The sequence below is a fragment of the Pelobates fuscus genome, chromosome 7 (genome assembly GCF_036172605.1).
Source record: "Pelobates fuscus isolate aPelFus1 chromosome 7, aPelFus1.pri, whole genome shotgun sequence".
In the NCBI taxonomy this organism is placed as follows: Eukaryota; Metazoa; Chordata; class Amphibia; order Anura; family Pelobatidae; genus Pelobates; species Pelobates fuscus.
The window spans coordinates 23028190-23052754 of NC_086323.1; the positions used below are offsets into that span (position 1 = coordinate 23028190).

The window sequence follows — 24565 nt, forward strand, 5'->3', positions numbered from 1 at the left end:
CACAGATAAAATAGATATCATTGTTTCTCTCTGTCCCTTCGTTTCAATGCAGCCCGAAAATATATGCGAGGGAAGTCAAATGAAAAAAAATCTCATCTCTTTATCTCATACTTCTCGTCTTTGCCCTTTAGGACCAGAGCATAGATGTATCAATCAGTGAGAACATCCTTACAGGTATAATGTTTCTGGGACGGATTTATTAAGATGTACTAAAAAGCAGGCATTGCTAAAACTTACCATACTTTTCCAATGTCTTCCCATCGTGTACAGTAACGCTGAGCATATTAAAGCAAAACTGTAATTTTTATTATCGAAATAAAAGTTTACATGTATTATATAGTGTGCATGTATCATTTTGTATTGCATACTGTACGTAAGGTAAATAGTTATTTGTAGTGTATATTTCAGCTTATCCTTGCTACTTGAAGGAAGCAATTTTTTAATTATCTGTGGACATGAGCCTGGCCTTTAAGACTCTCCAAAAGGTCGTGTCATGGGAGCTTCTGTCACACAGGTCCATCGTGTAAGTTAATTTGCTTGTTTTGCATTTTCCCCACACAAAACTTCTTATGCAAGGCTCGGGGTATGGGCTGCCCTGGAGGGGAACTGAACAGACATGCCCGCTGTGGCGAGTTCCTGGTGATGGCAACACATTCTATTAATTCATTATTTCCTATGTTAATTATGTAAATTCATTCTTTCCTATTGAATTGCTTCATTTGCATACCAGGCCAATTTCTATATTTTAAAAAGTCATTGCTGTTGATTTGTATTAGGGGTTTAAAAATGTCAGGCAGGCAGCTGTTGATGCAAAATACAAAAATAGGGATCAGCACACAGTTTTGTTCTTGCAAAAAATATTAGAAATAAATAACAAATTGCAAAGCCTTGACGTGTTAATTTTAGATCACCATGACAATTCTAGCTGCTCGGCCTGATTTCATTTGTTACAGGTGTTAAAGAGACACTCCAGATCTCTAAAGCACTTTAACTTGCTCAAAAGCTTTATGTGTGAAGAGTGTGTACTCTTTATTTTCGTTTTGGAAATAGTGCACATTTCAATAGAAATTGACAGTTTTATAAATGATATTGGTTATACCCTCCTGGCATTTCGAGCAGACAACAGTTCATGTTACTTCCAGGTTTGGTTGGCTTATTTGCACTGAACCCAAGAGGCAGCAATTGCCCAGAGCACCAGCCTTGCAAAGATTTCTCACTGAGCTGCATTGGGAAGTCTGTGATTGGACAGTCACAGAAAGTCTGGGCGGGGTTAGAAGAGGAGGGCTTACAAACGCTGCAGACAAGAAATCTGCAGTTTTTAAAAGCTGTTTTTAGATATAACTCCAATGAAAATATGCATAATTATATCATGCAAGTTTTAAATTGTGGTATATCTACTAAATAGTCGTTTTTAAAGTTTTGTATTTGGGCAGTGGAGTGTCTCACTAAAGCAGTGTTCCCAATTTTTGTGTTTTCAGAACCCTATGGTTCCACGAGAATAAAATTGGGGTTCCTTGTCCAATTAAAATATTTTTAACATAATAATCCTTTTATCATGTATGGAAATAGATTGTTTATAATGAAGTATATGTAAAAAAAAAAGAGAGAGAGAGAGAGAGAGAGAGAAAAAAATGTGTCCCAGAGATGCACCTTGTGTCAGACAGTGTTTGAAACCAATAGTTAGTCTGTATGGTCTTCCCTGCTTCACTCCATGCACACAAGCAGGGAAGACCATAGAGACTAACTAATACTTGATGAAAGTATTTTTATATTAATTAATATTTTTGAGGTGACAATTATCCTCTAGCTATCATTTCTCAAAATTGAAATAGAGAGCAAAATAAAAATGTAGAAAAGATTAGGATACATTGACGTGATACATTAACGTGAGTTCTAAAATGGCTGCCTGAGCTAATAGCCAGCCGAGGTGTCACAGGAAATGTAATCTACATTATCTGGTATACCAAGTTACTGCTGGGTACATGTTCTTTGCTGTGTATTGGAAAAGTCTGGAGCTCTTCATCCAGGCACAGAGGCAGTATTTAGATTAGTTTAGTAGGCTGGATATTTAAAAAAAACAAAAACAAACATATGCTGCTTTTAAACACATTGTATTGCTCATTGAAAAACTATATATTTTTTGTTTACTAAACCGTTAATTACTTAAATTCAAATTTTAAGACAAAATAGCTGAGCTGGAAATGTAATTATCTTTTTTGGCTATATTGACCTAAACAACTCCCCAGTTACTGCCTTAGCGTTAGCGAATATAAACGTCTATATTTTAAAAATAATACATGTGACCCTCTGATACAAACTTTACATGTCAACCGTCACCTCAAAACTATTTTTGAATCTAATAATCTTTCATCAAGTTTTGAAAGGAAAAACATTCTCCATTCTTTTAGTATATGATAGGACCCTTCAGCCATATACATGTACGTTGGGTCATATAGTGTTTGAAAATCATTAATCTCTATGATTTTCCCTGCTTCACTACCCTGCACCATGCAGGAAAGACTATAGAGACTAAATGTTAGTGTCTAACCATAAAGACCCCCTAATGTAAACTTTCCTAACCCTAACAACCCCCAACACTACAGAATCTCCCTAATCTATCGCCAAATCCAACTGTACCCTAACTTTCCCTGTAAATATATTAATTCTACATTCATTATATATGACCATTATTTTATCATCATAATGAGCCTCACCATTTTGAGTGAGGGGCATGTAAAAAGATTTTTTTTATATATTTAATTTTTATAAATGGATTACAGCAAAATAATAACAATACCAATAGTGCCGCCCGACACCGTCGCTGAGGGCACAATATGCATAAAACAGTTCAGATTATAACAATAATCCAACAATCCGGCATACATTATCTTTGACGCAATATTGAGAGGCACATAAAAATAATAATATACACAATTTACAGTGAAACAACAATACATTTTTTAACACAAATCATGGAAATGTGTTGAATCCTAATAATATCAGTTATATATTTTGTTATTAAAAAATAAATACATATATATTTTAAGGTGCTTTTTTATAAACCGGTTGGTTGTGGTGAGTTAACAACCAGATTATGAAATCTATGATAAAATATTCCAGATTCCTTCCCTTACCCTTGGAACTAAAAGAGTCGATTTATGCAACATTCCCCCTTTTGCACAAAGTAATCATTCTCGGCCAGAGTAATGTTTTCCTGTGACTCCAAAACCATTTTACTTAATGGGGTACTAACTCTTTGTAATTAGACCCAGAAGGGAGTAAGGACCTGCCCAAATGAACAATCATTACTTTGGTAATTTATAGTAATAGGAAAAAAAATTGAAAATATGAATTCTTCCCAAGAATGTGGCTCTTTCTCTACTAATTCCCTAGCAGGCAATTACCCTATTATAGCAGCATTTGGTTGCTAAGGACATTAATTGAAATGTAAATTAATTTATGCAAGATCGACTAATTAAGTTGATATGTAATGATCGTGTCAGGATGGCCTGGGTGATTAGATGTTTTTTTTTTTCCCTCTTACTAAACGAGTATCGCGGTTACATTTCGTCTGTGAGTTAATTTATATAGAAAATATTAACGCGTGCATCCTTTGTGGTTAGAACTATTTAAAAAACATGTCAACTGCGCTTTTTTTCTTCACATTTGAAACAGCATCTTGACTCTAGCTGTTGAGAAATACTTAAGTCTGAAGTTTACAGTGCAATTAAATACCCTCGCGGGATGGTGGATACACAGAGACTGTCAGAGAACGCAAATTAGTAATTCTTCTATTTTTCCCCACGGCCCCAGAACTAATAGTAAAATATCCGGAGATCATTAAGTATTTGTGTTTCTGCGGGCCTTGTGTCATATGTTACGTCCTATTGTAATTACGTTACAATATTTCTTATCGGAGCTATAGCAGGGAGCGGGAAGGATTCAATTAGATTATTTTAATTAGTTATCAGGTCGCAAATTGTTCTTCCCACTAAAGACGCCTAACCCCTGTCCGTGTTGAAAAGGCCTGGGACATAATTTCCACCAAACAGCTTAAAGATGCTATTTGCACCTTCTGTATTTAAAAAGGATTAAGCATGAATACACAAGAAAATCAGTTTCTAAGACATTGAGTCTTGACTACATGGAACCTTGTGTGAATCAATGTAGAGGCATGTTTCTTAAAGGAACACACAAACAACACACAACTTACGATACCTCCTTGGACGTCGGGTACAGAATGGGCAGTCTTATAGCTGCAGCAAATTGTTTTTGCAAATTTCTGCATTTATAAGCTAATGTGTGCAGCGATAGTGATGGGGATCTACTTTCACCATAAACTAGGGAATGAGTATAACATCAAAGTTACTTAGAGGAAGCTTCTCATATATTACCTTATGAATAATTGCTGAAAGAGGTCTAATATAGCACCAAACTATTATTAAACTGAAGCTCCGAGTGTATCACCTGTTTAAACGAAAATGATCCAACATAGCACCATTCAAAAATGAATTAAGTGGATCTAAAATTAAATTAGTCATTTTCCATTTGTGTTTGTTGGCATTTTAGAATGTCTTGAGATGAGCAGTATCTCATAAATATGTTCACAAACACTAATCTATTGCTAAATACAAAGGTTGTATTCACTAAATTGTAACATATTGGAAACTGACAAAGAAATTTAAAAGGTTAGGGTAAAAAAAGCCCCACTGAAAAAAAAATATTCAGATATTCAGCTAAATCTTTTTGTCTATTTATATTACATAGAAGACTATGTTGTAACGGATCGCCTGGCACCCCGACTGGGTACCTCTGTTAAAGGATGCTCCTAGCGTTTCCTGAGGACTCCAAGCACTCTGGCAGACACCACAATCACCGAATCTGAGAAGCAGATAAATCCTCTCAAGCCTCTGAATGCTGTAGACAGTTGAATAGGAACCATACGAATAGGTTTGCACTCCTAGCAGTCAAACTGAAACAGCATGCAATAAATTCTCCCCCAAGAATGAGACGACACTTCACTTTGAGGGTTTAAACAGGAACTACTGTGCTGGCACACCCAGCCTGGTTTTTATTACAGTCTTCTCAAATACAGGACCGCCCACAGGAGGTATAAAACAACCAATCACATATCAGTTACATCCCACATATTCCCTCCCCTTATCCTGAGAGGAAACTCAATTACACATACAGTTAAAACATACTTTTTACCCAACTTTCATAACTCTAAAACCATACATCACATTCACATAAAAATTCACAATCAATCCATTCAGGGGAACAACATATTAAAAAATGGCATGAATCAGACCAGGGGTTCAAAAGTTAGTAAAGTATCTTTTAAAAACCCCTGCCAGCATGGCTTTCCGGCCCAGACCAGTTTCAGAGTCTTCTATCCTGGAAATAATTGAGAAGTAATTAAATTATCTCCCAGGACAGAGACAAGACTCCATTATGCACATGGTGAGCACAAAGCATTAAAATACTATAAAATATACAAAGTCACATTTTATACATAAAACACAGACATGTGGGATCTGAGCGCACAAAACTACCAAATAGCACTCAGATCCTATTCACACAGTTCAATTGCCATGGAGCCGAAGTCTTTAACTACACGAATAGGCTCCATGGCATAGCTATCTGGGTTAACACATTCACATAAAGTCGGGTCCATAGTCCAAAGGCAAGAGGCGGGCAAGCAGCCCCCTCCAAGAACACGTGGCGAGGTCGGTTTCGCCACATATGTAATATTTTTTTTTATTCCAGACTGACCTTTTGCTTAAAACACAAAATGTGTTGCTTAGCAACAGAAGTGATGTCATTATTTCCAGTCGGACTTGTCTTATGACATCATCACATATGGATTGTTAAGAGAATATCTCTTGTGCTCACTCATACTTTGGTTCTTCATTGATGCGGACGAATTATGGCAGAACTGACAAGGTATGTAACACTATTTAGATTTTATGTACTAAAAAAGTTGACAACTAAATTATAAGAGATCATCAATATATCCAAATATCCAATACGGTTTGCTTTTATTCATCATACTCAAGCTCTTTCTAGACTGTTGAATCTTGACAGACTTTTCATGTTCAACCTGTTGCATACACCTGTCTGTATTAAAGGGACACTGTAGGCACCCAGACCACTTCAGCTCATTGAAGTGGTCTGGGTGCAAACTCCCATCCCCCTTAACCCTGCAGTGGTAATTATTGCAGTTTTTATAAACTGCAATAATTACCTCTGAGGGTTCACCCCCCCCCCTTTAGTGGCTGTCTACCAGACAGCAACTAGAGGGACTTCCAGAATTGAAATGGACTTTTCGTCTATTATCTGATGCTGGACGTCCTAACGCCTTGCATGAGGACCTCCAGCTTTAGATTTTCACCATAGGAAAGCATTGAATAATGTTTTCCTATGGGGAGATCCTAATGCAAACGCATGCACATTAGGTCTCCCCCGCCAGCGGACGTCGGCTGGGGAGGAGCATGGGCAGAGCTGAGCCAGCACCGAGGGACATCGGCGCTGGACCAGGTAAGTGACTGAAGGGGTTGATTCAAGTGGAGGTGGCCTTTACCAAGAGGAAATCTATAGTGCCAGGAAAATGAGTTTGTTTTCCTGGCACCATAGAATCCCTTTAATCATGCCCCATCACAGCTTCTTAGATTGACAGACAGACAGATAGATGAGAGAGCGGTAGATTAGATAATATATGATAGATCCTATATCATTCCTTCTCTTTTGGACGGAGCCTAACCAAACACAAGCACACACGATGAGACAAGTATCACCAGTTCTTCTTCTCTCCCATTTTGGATTTAGACCTGGGATGTTTCCCTGTTAAAGTCCAATTAATTCACTTGTTATTCTGCATTGTAATGCATGATACATATACGTATCCATTTCAGCAACATAAAATCTCATGCTTGACTTGAATACAAACCCTTATTGGTGTGGGTTTTCTATGCCATTCTTTGCACAGCTGTTCATACTAGATGTGTTCTGCCAACCACAATATCCAGCGTTGCAAAGCAACATATCTGCATAGAAAACAAAATCACATCATTAATTATCATTGCGTGTAATCTTCTGGGCTCTGTGAATGCTTAGTATGGTTTTTTTTCACTCTATTTATCTCTGTAACTTGGTAAAGCCCAATTTAGATAAACTGTCATTCCTGTGTCTATATCCATCATCATGTACCTGGCTGCCTATCTACGTGACCACAGCTCGAATAAGAGACTTGTTGTTTGTGCAGAACCAAATAATCATTTTTTATTGTGTAACTTGGGATCCGTGCGCATCGGCCAAGAACACCGTTAACTTCTTGCATGAATAGACGAGGACCTGGGATAATCCAGGGACACACCTGCAATGGTAACTCCTGGGAAAACCTTTTGCCATCCAACCACCTGTGCTCAGTTGTTATGGTACTTTGTCATAGTGTTATCATAACCCCGGCCTGGTTTTTGGACCTTAACCCTCAGATGCTTTCATTGGATAACAAATTAGAGCGCTATCTACTAAATAGCTGGAAGACCGAAATTAAGAATAGCCATTTTTTTATTTTTTATTTTTCTGCTGTTAAAGTATATAGCTCCTTCATTGGGTGCTCTTAAGTGGGATTACAATGTTAAGGATGCCAATTTAGGGAACTATCCCCTAAACAGTGCCTCCATAGCGCTTCCAAATTGCAGAAGCAAACAAATTATTTCAGAATTTCATTTTGTTCCGAATGGGTAATTACGACATTTCAGATTAATCAAAATTCGAAAATTAATGAAACAAAACAAAATTTTCACCGTTGCACATCCCTAAAAATCATTATTCCAATTCATTTGGCGCGTTTCCCCCAATGTGGCCTCTGTTATTGTGTCATAGTAGATGGTCATAAAGCCTTCAGTGTCTTTTTACTGTGAGATGTAGTGATGTCCCGAACTGTTCGCCGGCGAACATAGCTTGTTCGTGGTGAACGCAGCGGGCAAACATATGCGATGGTCGGTCCGCCCCCTATTCGTCATCATTGAGTAAACTTTGACCCTGTACCTCACAGTCAGCAGACACATTCCAGCCAATCAGCAGCAGACCCTCCCTCCCAGACCCTCCCACCTCCATGACGAATAGGGGGCGGACCGACCATCGCATATGTTCGCCCGCCGCGTTCGCCACGAACAAGCTATGTTCGCCAGCGAACGGTTCCTGGCGAACAGTTCAGGACATCACTAGTGAGATGATTGAGTTCTACAAAGCTGGAACAGTGTAACATAAACTCTGCATCAAATTATTAACGACTCTGAGATGTAATTAATTTGCTAATTGAAGGGATCACTGGGCAGTGTATTAAACCATACTGCATCAGGACTACTTATTGTGTAAAGTCTTCAAAGGGCAGCAACCCAACTCTGTACTGAATTCATCATTTTACAGATATCCAGTACAGGAGGAGTAAGATAGTTTTAAGGTGATGCAGAGTGTATCTGATAAATTAGAGAACTGGCTGTAGAATTTCCACCTCTTACATATGTCCTCCTCCTTCTAAAAAACACAGTATGCAGCAAGAGTTACTACATGACATGGCAGGATTTCTGCGCAGAGCGGCACAAACATGTAGATCACACGAGTAGGGCTTTGCACATCAAGAAAAGAAAAAATACTTTAATTAGAGGCTGTCCAAAAAAAGAGGATAATTTAAGCAGGGGACATTAACACTTCCAGGAGGCTTTCCATTTTTAGTTGTAAAAGGGGAAAGTTTAAAATTGGTCTATAATTAGACCTAGAATATCAATTTGTAGAAGTGGTCTTTGTACTTTTCCCTTTAAATGAGCTAGACAGTCCCCTGTCTTTGAAGAGCATCATGTGCTATATTGAGCATGATGTACTATTTTGGTGAAACCCTGGCCAATTTAATCAGTGACCTAAATTGCAGATTGTGGGCACAGCATTCTCCCGTGGTTGGTGTGTAAGAAGTAGCTGGATCCTTTAGTTCTTCCACAGCAAGGGTTTATGGAATATGGAAATGATCAACTGGCAAGTTGGTATTAGTTTTATGAAATGTCATGAACAAAACTTTTAATTTGTGTTTTTCAATGAATGAAGCTAAATGTGCATGACTGCAGCACAGCCTGTATAGGAGATACCAATGGGGAGACTGTTAGAAGTAGTAGGAACTTGAATCGTATGCACACACCATTATAGTACTTTTAAGGGTAAAAGGAAAGCATGACTTCACCACTGAGTGCTGAGTGAATAAGCTTCCTTCTCAGAAGACCAGATATGTAGATTGGCAGATCTTCCTTCCAAGTAGGTAACGAAAGAGAAAGGAGACACATAGTGTAGATCATATAGTAAAAAAAACTATTTATTCACTCACGTATTAAAAACATCAAATGGGCATATCAAGTGCAGGTGTAGCGCAGGATCCCCAGTCTCTGATTGTATTAAAGGAGTACAGTATTATTTTATATCAGAGGTAGGCAACCTTTTAGTATCACTGAGCCAAAACAAGATCTTGAAGTCAAGCCCGTCCTATGTTTTTAAAATTGAGCTGTGCATGTTTCCATATTCTGTTTGTGTTATTTATGGGTGCTGCAGTTGCTATGTTGCATTGAATTTGTGTGTATGTGGTCTGTTATATTGTACATGTTTAGGAGTAGTTTGTGGAATTGTAATGATACCTATGAATGTGGGCTGTGTATGTGGGCTGTTTGTGGAATTGTTTGTGTGAATGATATGTCACATTGTGCATTTGGTGGCGTGTGTATGTGTGGGGTTGCTTGTTGTATGCATGTTTGTGGATTGTCAGTGGTGTTTTATTTGTGGTGACTGTGAGTGTGCTTGTGTGTGGGCTGTTTGTATTATTTGAATGAGTGAGGCTTCTTTTGCAGCTCAGTATTTGTTTAGCAGTGTGTGTGGTTTCCCTGGGATCCAGTGGGAACCAGGATGGCCAAAAACAGGTTGTGGGCAGGAGCTGTGATAACTGCTGTGGCTTGCTCTACTCCAGAGTGGATTCCCGTTCACAAGTGCTGGGAGGGAGTAATCAGAAATAACATCCTCTGTGCTGCAATGCGTAATTTGAGGATTGTCCCTCACCACCTGCAATCACCACTCGGTTTGAACTAGATTGGGAATGGGGCTAGAACCTGTTTATCTCTGGATGCCTTGAGTAAAGTGCAAAGGCACTTCGAGTGCCATGCTTGGGACACGTGACGTGCCATGGGTTGCTGACACCTGTTTTTATAGCGTCATTGCTGGTTTTCGTTTACACAATAAATATAGACAGAGCACTTGTATTTTGAGCTTATTTTGAGTTACAGTTTTGTATAAAGAGCTTTTTTAAGGCAGGTACCCCTGAACCCTAGGCCACCCTTAACCCCTAAACCCCATGTATCTAACAACCCATGAATTATAAACATCAGGTTGTTCATTGTTGTACAAGTTTAACAGAAACACATAATATTTTGAGTATCCTTTTAAACAGACATTCTTTCTCCATGATACAAAGTTTCACTGTGCACTCTGCAATAAAGAGCATTTAAGGACAGTGATTTAGTTATCACCAAGTAGCCCTGTGTGAGAGGAATGGAGACTCTTTCATGTGATTATATGAGATTGTACCTGATAAAAGCAAATGGATTAAATCAGACTGGAATTTTCTTTAAAGCCAATTGTCACATAGTTCCTTTTATATGAGAAGAGATACCTTGTTTATTGTGTGAAACAAAATGAGATCTACAGGTGTGGGACAAGGTTCAGGACAGCTTACACGGCTTGTTTTTGTATTACCTCTATGTAGCGGTCAGTGGTGAGGTTCTGTTGCCATATCTATGAAGTATGATTACTCCGTCCTAATCCAGTGCTGTTTCCAGTGCCCCAAAGCAATCCAATCTGAAACTCCATTTATGGGTACACGTAGGAATAGAGTGGAGTGTTTAGGTTGTGAATATAATTTCATGTATTAATATTGAGCCAAGGACATTGCCGTGTGTTTACATTCTACCAAATATAATATTTTTATACATTCAGAGCATTTGCCATTTTCCCGCAGAACATATAATTAATTGAAATTGTTTAGAAGATGCTCAGCATTATTGTTTTCAGCATTTGCATTGAGTTTTGTCCAGACCAGGATATGTTTCAACCAACCAGGAACCTCTTTTTCTATACAATAAAACCTGAACATACGGCCAGACAGATTTTATGGGATACACATTAAAGCACTTGGCATGACTTCCACTCATCAGACAGATAGGATGTGTAGAATTGATCACTAAGGAGATAGCAGCTGTTGTCAACTTTACCGGCAGCTCCATTTAGAATTTATATTAGAGGAAGATAGCACTAGATGGAATCGAGTGACCATGCATGGACCATGCACGCCCAGACTCCTTCACAAAAAAATGTATAAAGAAGTCTGTCAGGGGAGGCAAGCATTTATACTCAGTCCAGTGGGCATTTGTATAACATGAAAAAACAAACCTGAAAATATATGTGATATTTCAAACATTTTATAGCAGTCTCTGCAATGCCAATGTAATGCTAAGAGACATGTAAGAGAACTCCTTTATTCACCCACCCTCCCTGACTTTAGAAATGATATGACCTTTGAAGTTTCCTTTACTGTTTGGAAAGGGAGGAGAGACTGTAATTTTCAGCACAAATGTGTTACTCTGCATCCCAAAAACCTTTCATGAAGAGTAAATGAAAGCAACTGCGGCCTTACATACAAAGCAAATTAAAGTGAAAATGTGTATATACATGATTTTGATAGTGAATAAGTTACAGTAAAGCACAACATGGGACATACTCTCAAATTAAAACATTTTAAACCACAATTTTAGGTACCGTATATACTCGAGTATAAGCCGACCCGAATATAAGCCGAGGCCCCTAATTTTACCCCAAAAAACTGGGAAAACTTATTGACTCGAGTATAAGACTAGGTTGGGAAATGCAGCAGCTACTGGTATATTTCTAAATAAAATTAGATCCTAAAAAAATTACATTGATTGAATATTTATTTACAGTGTGTGTATATAATGAATGCAGTGTGTGTGTATGAATGCGGTGTGTGTGTGTATGAATGCAGTGTGTGTATGAATGCAGTGTGTGTATGAATGCAGTGTGTGCATGAGTGCAGTGTGTGTATGAATGCAGTGTGTGTGTGTATATGAATTCAGTGTGTGTGTGTGTGTATGAATGCAGTGTGTGCATGAGTGCAGTGTGTGTATGAATGCAGTGTGTGTGTGTATGAATTCAGTGTGTGTGTGTGTATGAATGCAGTGTGTGTGATGCAGAGTGTGATGTAGAGCCTTGGTGGGGGGTGGGCATTTTTATTATTCTTTTTTTAATTATTTTAATTTTAATATTCATTTTTGTTATATTACTATTTTTTTCATTTTATAATTTTTTTATTATTATTAATATTTTATTATTTACATTTTTATTTATTTTTTCGTCCCCTCTCCCTGCTTTTTAGCTGGCCAGGGAGGGGGCTCTCACTCCCTGGTGGTCCAGTGGATGGGCTGTAGGAGGGGGGCTGGCAGGGAGCTGTTACTTACCTCTCCTGCAGCTCCTGTCAGCTCCCCCTCTCCTCTGCGCCGGTCTGGTCAGCTCCCTCTGCAAGTCCCAGTATAAATCTCGCGGCCGCGCTATGACCCCGCGACTCTCGCGTGACTTACACTGGGAGATGACAGGGGAGCTGACCGGACCGGCGCGGAGGAGGGAGTTGACAGGAGCTGCAGGAGAGGTAAGTAAACGCTTCCTGCCAGCCCCCCTCCTACACAGCCCCCTGTCTGTATTATGTCAATGTATATTGCCATAATACAGACATTGATTCGAGTATAAGTCGAGTTGGGGTTTTTCAGCACAAAAAATGTGCCGAAAAACTCGACTTATACTCGAGTATATACGGTAGGTTTTTTTTTCGGTTTAGATTTAAGAGCTTAGTGTTCCTTCTCCCACTAACATGGAGATAGCCAGGTGTGGACACAGAAAAACTCATAATAAATGACACCAAAATGCTAAGATTAATATATTCTTTGATGAAGGTAAATTTCTCTGTAGGGAAGAGGATGATCCTCGTCTTAGATCAATTATCCTATTTTAACTTTTTAACTTGAATATCCCTCATTTAAAATTGAGGACCTTTGACCCAAATCTAAGGTGAACACATTAATAATTAATTACATCCTGCACTAAACGAAAATGTTAAGAGATGCAGTTGGTCATCTAGAATATTTAAATGTTTATGATATAGCAAATGAGATTCTGTAACTGAAAGTATTTATTTTCAATTGTTCTCATGTACTTGCTTAATTAAAAAAAAACAGTAGCTTTAAACCAAACCTTGACATGTAGAAGTCTTTAGTCATAAGTAAATATCATCAATATACTGCCTGAATGATGTCAAACTGACATGTATCTTAAGATCATGTTGATATTTGATAGATGCTGTTTGTGGTCGGTATCTCTGCCTGCTGGTGGCTCTCTTCCTCTCTTTATAGTTGAAGTGGTAGACCTTCCTTTCTAAATGTAATATAAGATTACTTCTATGGAATTGTTTCTATTTAATGTATGTAATAACAACAGTCACTCACTACAGGGAGTAACAAATCTGATTCAGATATACGCATCGCTGAGACTGCACTCGTGGTTGTCACGCTATGCCAATAGTTGACCTCTCCATGAAGTTGGTGCTCCTGAGGATAGCAAACCCCCAAAAATTCTTACAATCACATTCTTACAATCACAGATAGAAGTTACTCAAAGCTTCTCAAAATATGCAGAACATGCACAGCCATTTTAGGAACCATAAGCACACAAATCGACAACATTTTGGCCGAACTTGACAAAGACCAAACATTGGAATTTATGTGATCGGGACAGGTGGGGTGTCTCTGGGGGTTGGTGCCTGGCAGTGTCATGACTCCCATAATTGGTAATGAAAGGGCAGGTCCACCCCCTAATGGGTCATGCCAACCCACTCAGTGGACTTGTGTGGCTGGCCCTCAACCTAAAAGACCTTGCAGATAGAGGTGCAGAGACTTTCTCAGCAGGAGCTAGGAAATGTAGGGCTACTCATTGACAATTGAGGTTACAGTTGAGTTTAGGATAGCATTTATGGATAAGATTAGTATTAAGGCTAGAATATGTTTACCCTACATTTCCTAACTAGGAAACCTGCACCACCCCCTTTAACCTTACCATCTCCTATCACATTGCCAATGCTGGTGTCTCTACACCGATAGGGACTGCGCTTTAATTAAGGAAGTTTGAAAAGACAGAATATAAGCTAATTCGAGCATTGCCTTTTTATCTATTGTGTCTGTTATCTTTATTTTGTTTGTCAATAACTTGTTGTTATATATCTCCAATTTAAAATAGCAAAGTGCGGCAGAACACATTGGTACTGTGTAAACCCTAAGAATATTGTGTCCAGACTATCATACTACATCATTAGTAACTTTACTGGGCAATATGAAGCTGATTATATCATAGTGTACTGCGACTTCCATGCAAGTGTATGTAGAAAGAGACATTAAAATTGCTTGGTGGTCAGTGGGATTTTCTTATATATTATATATTTTTTCTGCATTAAGTGTAGTTGATGGGACACCGGGGAGCAAAATATGGATGGAAGTGCGTCATTTCAGTACAAAGAAATACCAGGGCTACAACATCAGAAGCATATTTTTTAAATTAGTATATATCTAATTAAAATCCCCAATGAAATACATTAAATCTTATATACTTCCTTCAAAAATCTATCTACAATATGTTTGTTGTCCGAGGCACATCTTATCCCCATCCATGCTAATGCATACATTCCCAAAGAATAGATTTTCACAATGCACAGTTCACATTGCTATTTATGAGATAGACAAGAAATATTTTAATTTTTATTCAACAAAAAATATTTGTTTTCAATAATACACATGACTAAGCATGCGAACAAAGCAAATAATACGATATTGCAATTTAACACAAACAAATAAATGTGAATTTGAACACGTAAAGGCGTATTTGAACAAATAAGCCACTTGCTCTGCGTGCAAAACATTGAGTAATGTAATGGGACGTTTCAGAATTAACAGCAATGTGGATTATTTTCCTTGCTGGCCTTGCATGGAAAGTTTTTCCTGATTTTTAAATGTGTACTATTCACAATTTTAAGAACAATTTAAAGATCTACGAGGGCTTTGCCGTGCCTTGTTGCCCGCTGAACTCCTGCGGTTTTTCCGCGTTTCCCCGACTCCTTGCTGATGCACCCCAGGGGAGGCTGGTGACTTTTCTCTCCTGAAATGAAGATGAAAAGAAGATAACCGTAAGATCCGCATCAATAGTGAATTATTATGTAATGATAACAGTGTTTAGACCATGCGCGTTCAGTGACACTAAACGTAATTGCTAGCAGAATGCTTGGTTGTATAGGGAGAGGTATTAGCAGTAGAAAGAGGGAAGTGCTCATGCCATTGTACAGAACACTGGTGAGACCTCACTTGGAGTATTGTACGCAGTACTGGAGACCGTATCTTCAGAAGAATATTGATACCTTAGAGAGAGTTCAGAGAAGGGCTACTAAACTGGTTCATGGATTGCAGGATAAAACTTACCAGGAAAGGTTAAAGGATCTTAACATGTATAGCTTGGAGGAAAGACGAGACAGGGGGGATATGATAGAAACATTTAAATACATAAAAGGAATCAACACAGTAAAGGAGGAGACTATATTTAAAAGAAGAAAAACTACCACAACGAGAGGACATAGTCTTAAATTAGAGGGGCAAAGGTTTCAAAATAATATCAGGAAGTATTACTTTACTGAGAGGGTAGTGGATGCATGGAATAGCCTTCCAGCTGAAGTGGTAGAGGTTAACACAGTAAAAGAGTTTAAGCATGCGTGGGATAGGCATAAGGCTATCCTAATTATAAGATAAGGCCAGGGACTAATGAAAGTATTTAGAAAACTGGGCAGACTAGATGGGCCGAATGGTTCTTATCTGCCGTCACATTCTATGTTTCTATGTTTCTAATTAGATCACTTTACAATATCTCACACTGCACATGCACACAGTCAGAGAACTGTTAGAGGCTGATCACAGAATTTCACATTTTCAGCCACTATAGCTCAGTAGGAAAATATGTAATTTTTAATTGTTTTGATCTAAAATATTAAATCCACACAATTTATGGTTTATTAAATTTTCAGCTAATACAAAAGAGCTGTAGAGAGATTGTGTAGTTTGGATATCTCCCCCTTAAAAAAAAAAAGGGGGGGGGAACGCTCCCAATCAACCTGGTATGTGAAAAAGAACTCAAATATAATAGATATGTACCTTGGATATGTCCAAACACGGTATCACTAAAGGAAAAGCATATAGATATTGGAAACACTAGACAGACATGTATCCTAACATAAGCAGTGAAACACTGAAACTGTATTTAACAAACTGTGGAGAGGATACAATGTGTCCGTGTCCAATAAATGCTTAATATCATAACAGATCCTAACTGGATATATCTCAATACCCCAATACCAATAAAGGCAAGTTATGCTGAAATGAAAGTGTATGGTGGTAGAGTAATCCACAGATGAAAGGTAAAGAGAATATGATACCTTTAAATCTTAAATCTTAAAAAGAAGTTGGACAGATGTAACAATTACAGCAGTATAGTACAATATGAGGAGGGACACAAACTGTCCGTTGGAACAAAAAGCTTTAGAATTGCCCAGAAGGGTTGGTTATATACTTGGGAGTTATAGGATAAAGTGGTGAATGGAAAAAAGGTTCAAAATTCCCTGGTAGTCCACTATTCTCAACCCCTGTAAACTCCCCCCAACACCTTCGTGGGTGTTCTATTCTTAGTAGAAAGCTATGCTCTGTCCCCTTCAACTGCTGTTGTTAACTAGTCCAGCTTCTAAAGAAAAATAATAGACATTCTATTAACGAAAAAATAATAAATAAATGAGTGTCAATAAAGGATTCCCTCGTGCATCGTGATGTGCTCGGTGAGTGAGGGAGATCCAAAAGAAAAAACCCAAAAAAGGGTTTTTTCTTTTGGATCTCCCTCACTCACCGAGCACATCACGATTTTCCATTCACCACTTTATCCTATAACTCCCAAGTATATAACCAACCCTTCTGGGCAATTCTAAAGCTTTTTGTTCCAACGGACAGTTTGTGTCCCTCCTCATATTGTACTATACTGCTGTAATTGTTACATCTGTCCAACTTCTTTTTAAGATTTAAGATTTAAAGGTATCATATTCTCTTTACCTTTCATCTGTGGATTACTCTACCACCATACACTTTCATTTGTGCATAACTTGCCTTTATTGGTATTGGGGTATTGAGATATATCCAGTTAGGATCTGTTATGATATTAAGCATTTATTGGACACGGACACATTGTATCCTCTCCACAGTTTGTTAAATAAAGTTTCAGTGTTTCACTGCTTATGTTAGGATACATGTCTGTCTAGTGTTTCCAATATCTATATGCTTTTCCTTTAGTGATACTGTGATTGGACATATCCAAGGTACATATCTATTATATTTGAGTTCTTTTTCACATACCAGGTTGATTGGGAGCGTTCCCCCCCCCTTTTTTTTTTAAGGGGGAGTTATCCAATCTACACAATCTCTCTACAGTTTTCATATAAATTTTGGGGTCCAAGCCCTCATTCAGGTGGAACTGGTACCACCACCCTGACCCATGTTTCCAAGTCTCCAATCCAACAGTCTGTGGATCGGGGACGACGGGATTCAATACTTAGCTTTCCTACTTAATACAAAAGAGCTGTCAGAAATGGAGCAGTAGAATGGACAGGAATAGACAGAAACACACTAACCGTGTCTCTGTTGGCTGTGTACTCTGTGCCCATGTGTCTCACAGTATATTGTGTACTCTGCTGAACTGCAAACTCTGCCAATTTATGTTGCAATTTAGAATATTGTCCTCCCTCCTTGAATATGTTCTGCATTGAGCATTTCGGTTAGTCCGTAATTCGGGTAAATCTTTGCTCAGAATTAGGAAATTTTGCAGAAAATCCTACTGGCCTAAATTTGGCCAAATTGCAGTTCAGTATGAAATAATATATATATACATATATATATATATATATATATATATATATATATATATATATATATATATATATATATATATATATATATATATATATATATATATATCTTTATAATATTGATTTTGTTTTACTTCTCTTCCTGTTTTTCCCTCTATTGGTTGCTTTTTCTCAGTTGATCTGTCAACCGAATGGCAGGAACATTCTCCTATCAGTGTACTTCAAAATATATACATATAATATTATATTAGGTATATACACTGTTCAAAAAAATAAAGGGAAAACTTAAACAACACAATGTAACTCCAAGTCAATCACACTTCTGTGAAATCAAACTGTCCACTAAGGAAGCAACACTGAGTGACAATCAATTTCACATGCTGTTGTGCAAATGGGATAGACAACAGGTGGAAATTATAGGCAATTAGCAAGACACCCCCAATAAAGGAGTGGTTCTGCAGGTGGTGACCACAGACCACTTCTCAGTTCCTATGCTTCCTGGCTGATGTTTTGGTCACTTTTGAATGCTGGCGGTGCTTTCACTTTAGTGGTAGCATGAGACGGAGTCTACAACCCACACAAGTGGCTCAGGTAGTGCAGCTCATCCAGGATGGCACATCAATGCGAGCTGTGGCAAGAAGGTTTGCTGTGTCTATCAGCATAGTGTCCAGAGCATGGAGGCGCTACCAGGAAACAGGCCAGTACTTAAGGAGACGTGGAGGAGGCCGTAGGAGGGCAACAACCCAGCAGCAGGACCGTTACCTCCGCCTTTGTGCAAGGAGGAACAGGAGGAGCACTGCCAGAGCCCTGCAAAATGACCTCCAGCAGGCCACAAATGTGCATGTGTCTGCTCAAACGGTCAGAAACAGACTCCATGAGGGTGGTATGAGGGCCCGACATCCACAGGTGGGGGTTGTGCTTTCAGACCAACACCGTGCAGGACGTTTAGCATTTGCCAGAGAACACCAAGATTGGCAAATTCGCCACTGGCGCTCTGTGCTCTTCACAGATGAAAGCAGGTTCACACTGAGTTCATTTGACAGACGTGACATAGTCTGGAGACGCCGTGGAGAACGTTCTGCTGCCTGCAACATCCTCCAACATGACCGGTTTGGCAATGGGTCAGTAATGGTGTGGGGTAGCATTTTTTGGGGGGGCCGCACAGCCCTCCATGTGCTTGCCAGAGGTAGCCTAACTGCCATTAGGTACCAAGATTAGATCCTCAGACCCCTTGTGAGATCATATGCTGGTGCGGTCGGCCCTGGGTTCCTCCTAATGAAAGACAATGCTAGACCTCATGTGGCTGGAGTGTGTCAGCAGTTCCTGCAAGACGAAGGCATTGATGCTATGGACTGGCCCGCCCGTTCCCCAGACCTGAATCCAATTGAGCACATCTGGGACATCATGTTTCGCTCCATCCACCAACGTCACGTTGCACCACAGACTGTCCAGGAGTTGGCAGATGCTTTAGTCCAGGTCTGGGAGGAGATCCCTCAGGAGACCATCCGCCACCTCATCAGGAGAATGCACAGGCATTGTAGGGAGGCCATACAGGCATGTGGAGGCCACACACACTACTGAGCCTCATTTTGACTTGTTTTAAGGACATTACATCAAAGTTGGATCAGCCTGTAGTGTGTTTTTCCTCTTTAATTTTGAGTGTGACTCTAAATCCAGACCTCCATGGGTTGAAACATTTGATTTCCATTTTTTTATATTTGTGTGATTTTGTTGTCAGCACATTCAACTATGTAAAGAACAAAGTATTTCAGAAGAATATTTAATTCATTCAGATCAAGGAGGTGTTTTTTTTTTATATTCCCTTTATTTTTTTTGAGCAGTGTATTTTGCAGCACAGCTTTCGGCCAATCTTTGGTTTGCTCTTCGGCTCTGGTTTCCGAACCAATATTTGGCTGGGCTGAACTGACATCCGACAGAATATTAAGTGTCCTTAAAAATGTTCTATCTTTGTAAAAATTATTCTGTAGAACCAATATTTCTCACCATGCACAAATCTACATTCTATTGATGTTACTAAGTTATCATACTTGGCTACATACATAATATAGTAGAATTACACATACCTATAAAATCTAGGATTTATATTTAAGACAAAATTCATGCATTCCGACGTTATATAAATGTAATGTAAATATACACACACATTATATATGCATATATATTATATAAATATGTTGTTGATATTTTATTTCTCAGTCCATCATACCTGCTGCTTTTATTTATAGTATATCTTTTCACACCCAACTTTAATCCTCTTCCTATGTTTTTACCAAGCAGAATTGTTAAAACCATAACATGTATTTATGATTATGCCAGGTTCTTGCTAATGCTCTCCCAGCGGTGATATGGCACAGCCTGCATGCTGAGGAGCTAACTCTGCACTGCTGTTGTTCTTTGGAAAACATAATGCATTGCTGGTACTAGCCGTATATAATGATTGCTAATGACTCGACAGGGTAATTGTAGCAAAATGATATTTTTGTAAGCCCTCTACAGGAGGCTGTCCAAGCTGTACAGTTTGCAAGAATTTGCTTTTAATGGACACTGCTATCTAAACTTAGGCATTGTGTCTGACTTTAGAAAGCCCATGTTTTTTTATGATAACATTATCTAATGGTTTGCTGTTATTGTATGGCATGTAGGTGGGAAACAATAACAAACGCACTTATTGAGGAGACTAATACCTTCAACCTCACTATTCTCCTGTAGATTTGGGTAGTCGTTTTTGGAAGAATTGTAATTCGGACAAAATTCTTTTATTTTTTGTCTATTCGTCCGAATTCCAAATGGTACAATATAAGAATAACCAATTCGCACAAAAGTTTCATTCGATTTGTTAATTAGTTAGTTTTTTTCAATAACACATAAAATTGGTACCCTTATGTGGGATTATTATATTTAAGGTTACCACTACCAAATAATTAAGGCTTCTCTTAATTTTGATCTTTCAGCTGCTTAGTAGATAGCTTCCTAATTTTCTATCCTTACGTGAGATATACATATACAAGGATACCAAATAGTGAGCTATCTACTAAACACTGCTCCCTCCTTAGTTTGGTACTCTTAAACAATCCCACATAAGGGTGCCAAATTAGGTATTTATTTCTAAACCACTGAAAGATCGCCGCAATTTAAAATAAAAATATCAAATAAATTAAGTCTGAAACAAATCGACTAGTGAATGAAATTAGTTTCGGACTAGGTAAAATTAATTTTCATCCAAATTAACTTGAGAAAAAAAAACATTTCTGCTGTGCGCAAGTCTAGTCTACCATAAACATTCCTAAAATTACCACATGTCATCTCGCCTTCCTATCATATACTGCTCCACACAGTCCAAATTCTCTTACATGTAATTACTTACCTTTTTTTTAGACATGTGCAATTTGTTTCAGTACGAATATATATTCGGATGAATTTCGGCAATTCGGACGTTCGGATGCTTCCGAATGTTCGAATTGCCCAATTTTCAAACCAAACCGCAAAATTGCCAAAGTCCCGAATTGCCGAAGTGCCAAATTTCGGAAGTGCCGAATTGCTTTGGATTTCTGAAAAGTGTCAAAACAGGAGAGGGAGGGAAAATTAAGGGAATGATGGCAGGAATTTAACCCTACCCCTACCCCTAACCCTAGTCCTAACCAAACCCCTAAAGCCATCCCTAACCAGTAGGGTTAGGGGTGTGGGTAGGGTTAGGGTTAGGGAATAGGGGTAGGGTTAGGGAATAGGGGTAGGGTTTGGGAATTGCAGAATTCCCAAAGTGCCGAAGTCCTGAATTTCAGAAGTGCCGAACCGAACCTAAATGCCAAATTGCTGAAGTCCCGATTTGCCAAAGTTCCGAATTTCGGAAGTGGCGGACCAAATTTTTTGCCCATGCACATCCCTAGCCTTTTTCTTAATCACCCACAACTCCTGATAGACTATAAACGTGTAAGATCTGAGCCTATCCTTCTTCTGCCCCGGTATGTGGTTACATATATGTAATGTTGAAGTTTGTGTATTTTTTCTTGACTGTAAAGCTGTTATATTTTAAGGGGCTGTGGAATAAGCTGTTGTTCCATTAGAAAATAGTGACAATAAAAAACATGAAGATGCGCTATGAAAATAAATAATAGATAACCGATTATTAACATTTAGTTTCTTCCTATAAATGTAGTTATTTTATTTATATTATTTCACCCCACTTTAAAAATTATAAGGCTATTCACTAAATTGGAATTTCATAGTGAATTGGAAAAATTATCCATGTCAAGTATGTGTTCAGTTAGAAGAGCAAAATATAGTGCTCTATAACATTATATTTTATTGCCACAAATTATTAGGGATCTTTCGGATTTCAGTGCCCCCCTTTGGAGTGTAATTGGTTAAATAGGTTACATATATATATAAAATAAATAAATCAGTGTTTAGTAGATAGACACCAATGAAAACATACATGCCTTTAATGATGTTTTTGTTTTTTAATTTAGGGTATATTTATAAACAGCTTACAAAAGATGCTAATCTCTTGTCTGTAGCCTTTGCAAGCCTTCCCCTTCTAACCAGGGCCAGATTAAGAGCCCAGTGGGCCTGGAGCTGACAAATATGATGGGCCTAATTACAGAATCTTATCGACCAAAAACACTAAAACAACCATACCTCCCAAGCGTCGTGTATCTGATGGAGATGGTTTGGAGGGAAAGGATGCAGCTATACGAAAACACATACGCTATGCTAATCTCTCTCTAATTTATGCTTTCATCTTTCAAGTAAATTCATACCCCCTAATAGCATTGTCCAGTGAAGCAGGAAGTCAATGGGCAGGGTAAAAGGGTGGGCCACTGACGCGAATCATGTGACTAGACCTGCCAAAAGGGGTGAACATGCCCAAAAAGGGGGCATGTTTGTCCAAAGAATTGAAAGGCCAGCCTGGCATGAATACATGTCAGGCTGCCTGCCAATCATGCAGGCTGTCCAACTAAGGGCTATGCAGGCAGCACCCTGAGCTTGACGTAAATGCATCAAATAATGCGCCTACTCCAAGCTTTCTAAGGACTGTCCCCTAGCACTCACATGTCCACTTGTCTCCTTATCATCTTACTAGCAAGCAGAAGTTCCTGGTATATAGTCTGGGACAGAGTAAAGGTGTAGGTAGTGAGTGTAGAAGAAAGGGAACATGCCACAGTGTTAGAGAAACCAAAGTCTGCATTACCTAAACTAATTTTATTGTCAGCCAGTCAACACAAGTTTTGTTGCCATACAACCCTCTTAAGCTTCCAAACTTAAAGGGACACTATAGTCACCAGAACAACTACAGCTTATTGTATTTATTCTGGTAAGTAGAATCATTCCCTTCAGGATTTTTGCATTATACACTGTCTTTTCAGAGAAAATAACTCCACTAGCCACTCCATAGATGGATGCTAGAGGTGCTTCCTGGGGCAGTACTGCCTAGTGTGCAGCACTGCCACTCAGTGTCTCCACCCTCTGTATGCAATCTGAACTTTCCTTATAGAGATGCATTGATTCAATTTATCTTTATGAGGAGATGCTGATTGGCAAGGGCTATGTTTGCTTGTGCTGGCTCTGCCCCTGATCTGCCCAGTTGACAGTCTCAGTCAATCTTATGGGGAAGCATTGTAATTTTCTCAGACCACCACTTCTGATGATGTCAATTCAGAGGCAGAGCCAGCATCTGCAGACTTGAATACAAGTAAGATTTTACTATATTTAGACAAGAGGGGATCAGGGGGGCTAGATGGTGTTTTTTTACATAATAGGGTCAGAAATACATGATTGCCAGCCATAATCATTTGTATAATTAATTAGTTATGCATGACATCACATGATGTAAATCACAAGTAGTGACATAAGAGAAAATTCTGTAAAATCACCAACAAACTACTCACAGTTTGATTCTGCTGTATAGATGAATTGCTCCCAGTGTCTCCCTGTCTCCCAGTGTCTGTCTTGCAAGTCACCCAGTGTCTCAGTGTCCCCATGTCTCAGTGTGTCCCCATGTCACTAGGATACTAGGGGACACAGTGAGACATGGGGGCACTGGGAGACTGAGACACTGGCTGGGAGACATGGGGACATTGGGAGACATGGGGACTTTGAGTCACTAGGGACACTGAGACACATGGGGACTCAGACACTGGGAGACTAGGGGAAAATGGGAGCCATGTGGACACTGAGCCACTAAGGACACTGGCAGGGGGACACTGGGAGACATGGGGACACTGTGTCCCTAGTGTCTTCATGTCTCAGTGTGTCCCAATGTCCCTATGTCTCTCAGCGTCCCCATGTCTCACAGTGTCTCCTAGTGTCTGTGTCCCCATGTTTTTTCAGTGTCCACAAGTATCTGTGTCCCCAGGTCTCCCAGTATCCCCTAGAGTCTGTGTCCCCTAGTGTCTCAGTGTCCCCATACCTCTCTGCTGCCTTTCCCCCCATCCCTCACTTACTTGAGCTGCTGTC

The 24565-nt window shown here is 39.0% G+C and overlaps 1 protein-coding gene across 1 annotated transcript in view; it reads right to left on the reverse strand.

The window, feature by feature from the left end:
* Nucleotides 1-15026: 15026 nt before the first annotated feature.
* Nucleotides 15027-24565, reverse strand: part of AGBL4 (AGBL carboxypeptidase 4) — a 1519087-nt gene continuing 1509548 nt past the window's right edge. Inside the window, exon 13 of the mRNA XM_063427788.1 lies at nucleotides 15027-15300. Coding sequence (XP_063283858.1) covers nucleotides 15174-15300 — 127 coding nt within the window. The 3' untranslated portion in view covers nucleotides 15027-15173. The remainder of the gene's footprint in view (nucleotides 15301-24565) is intronic.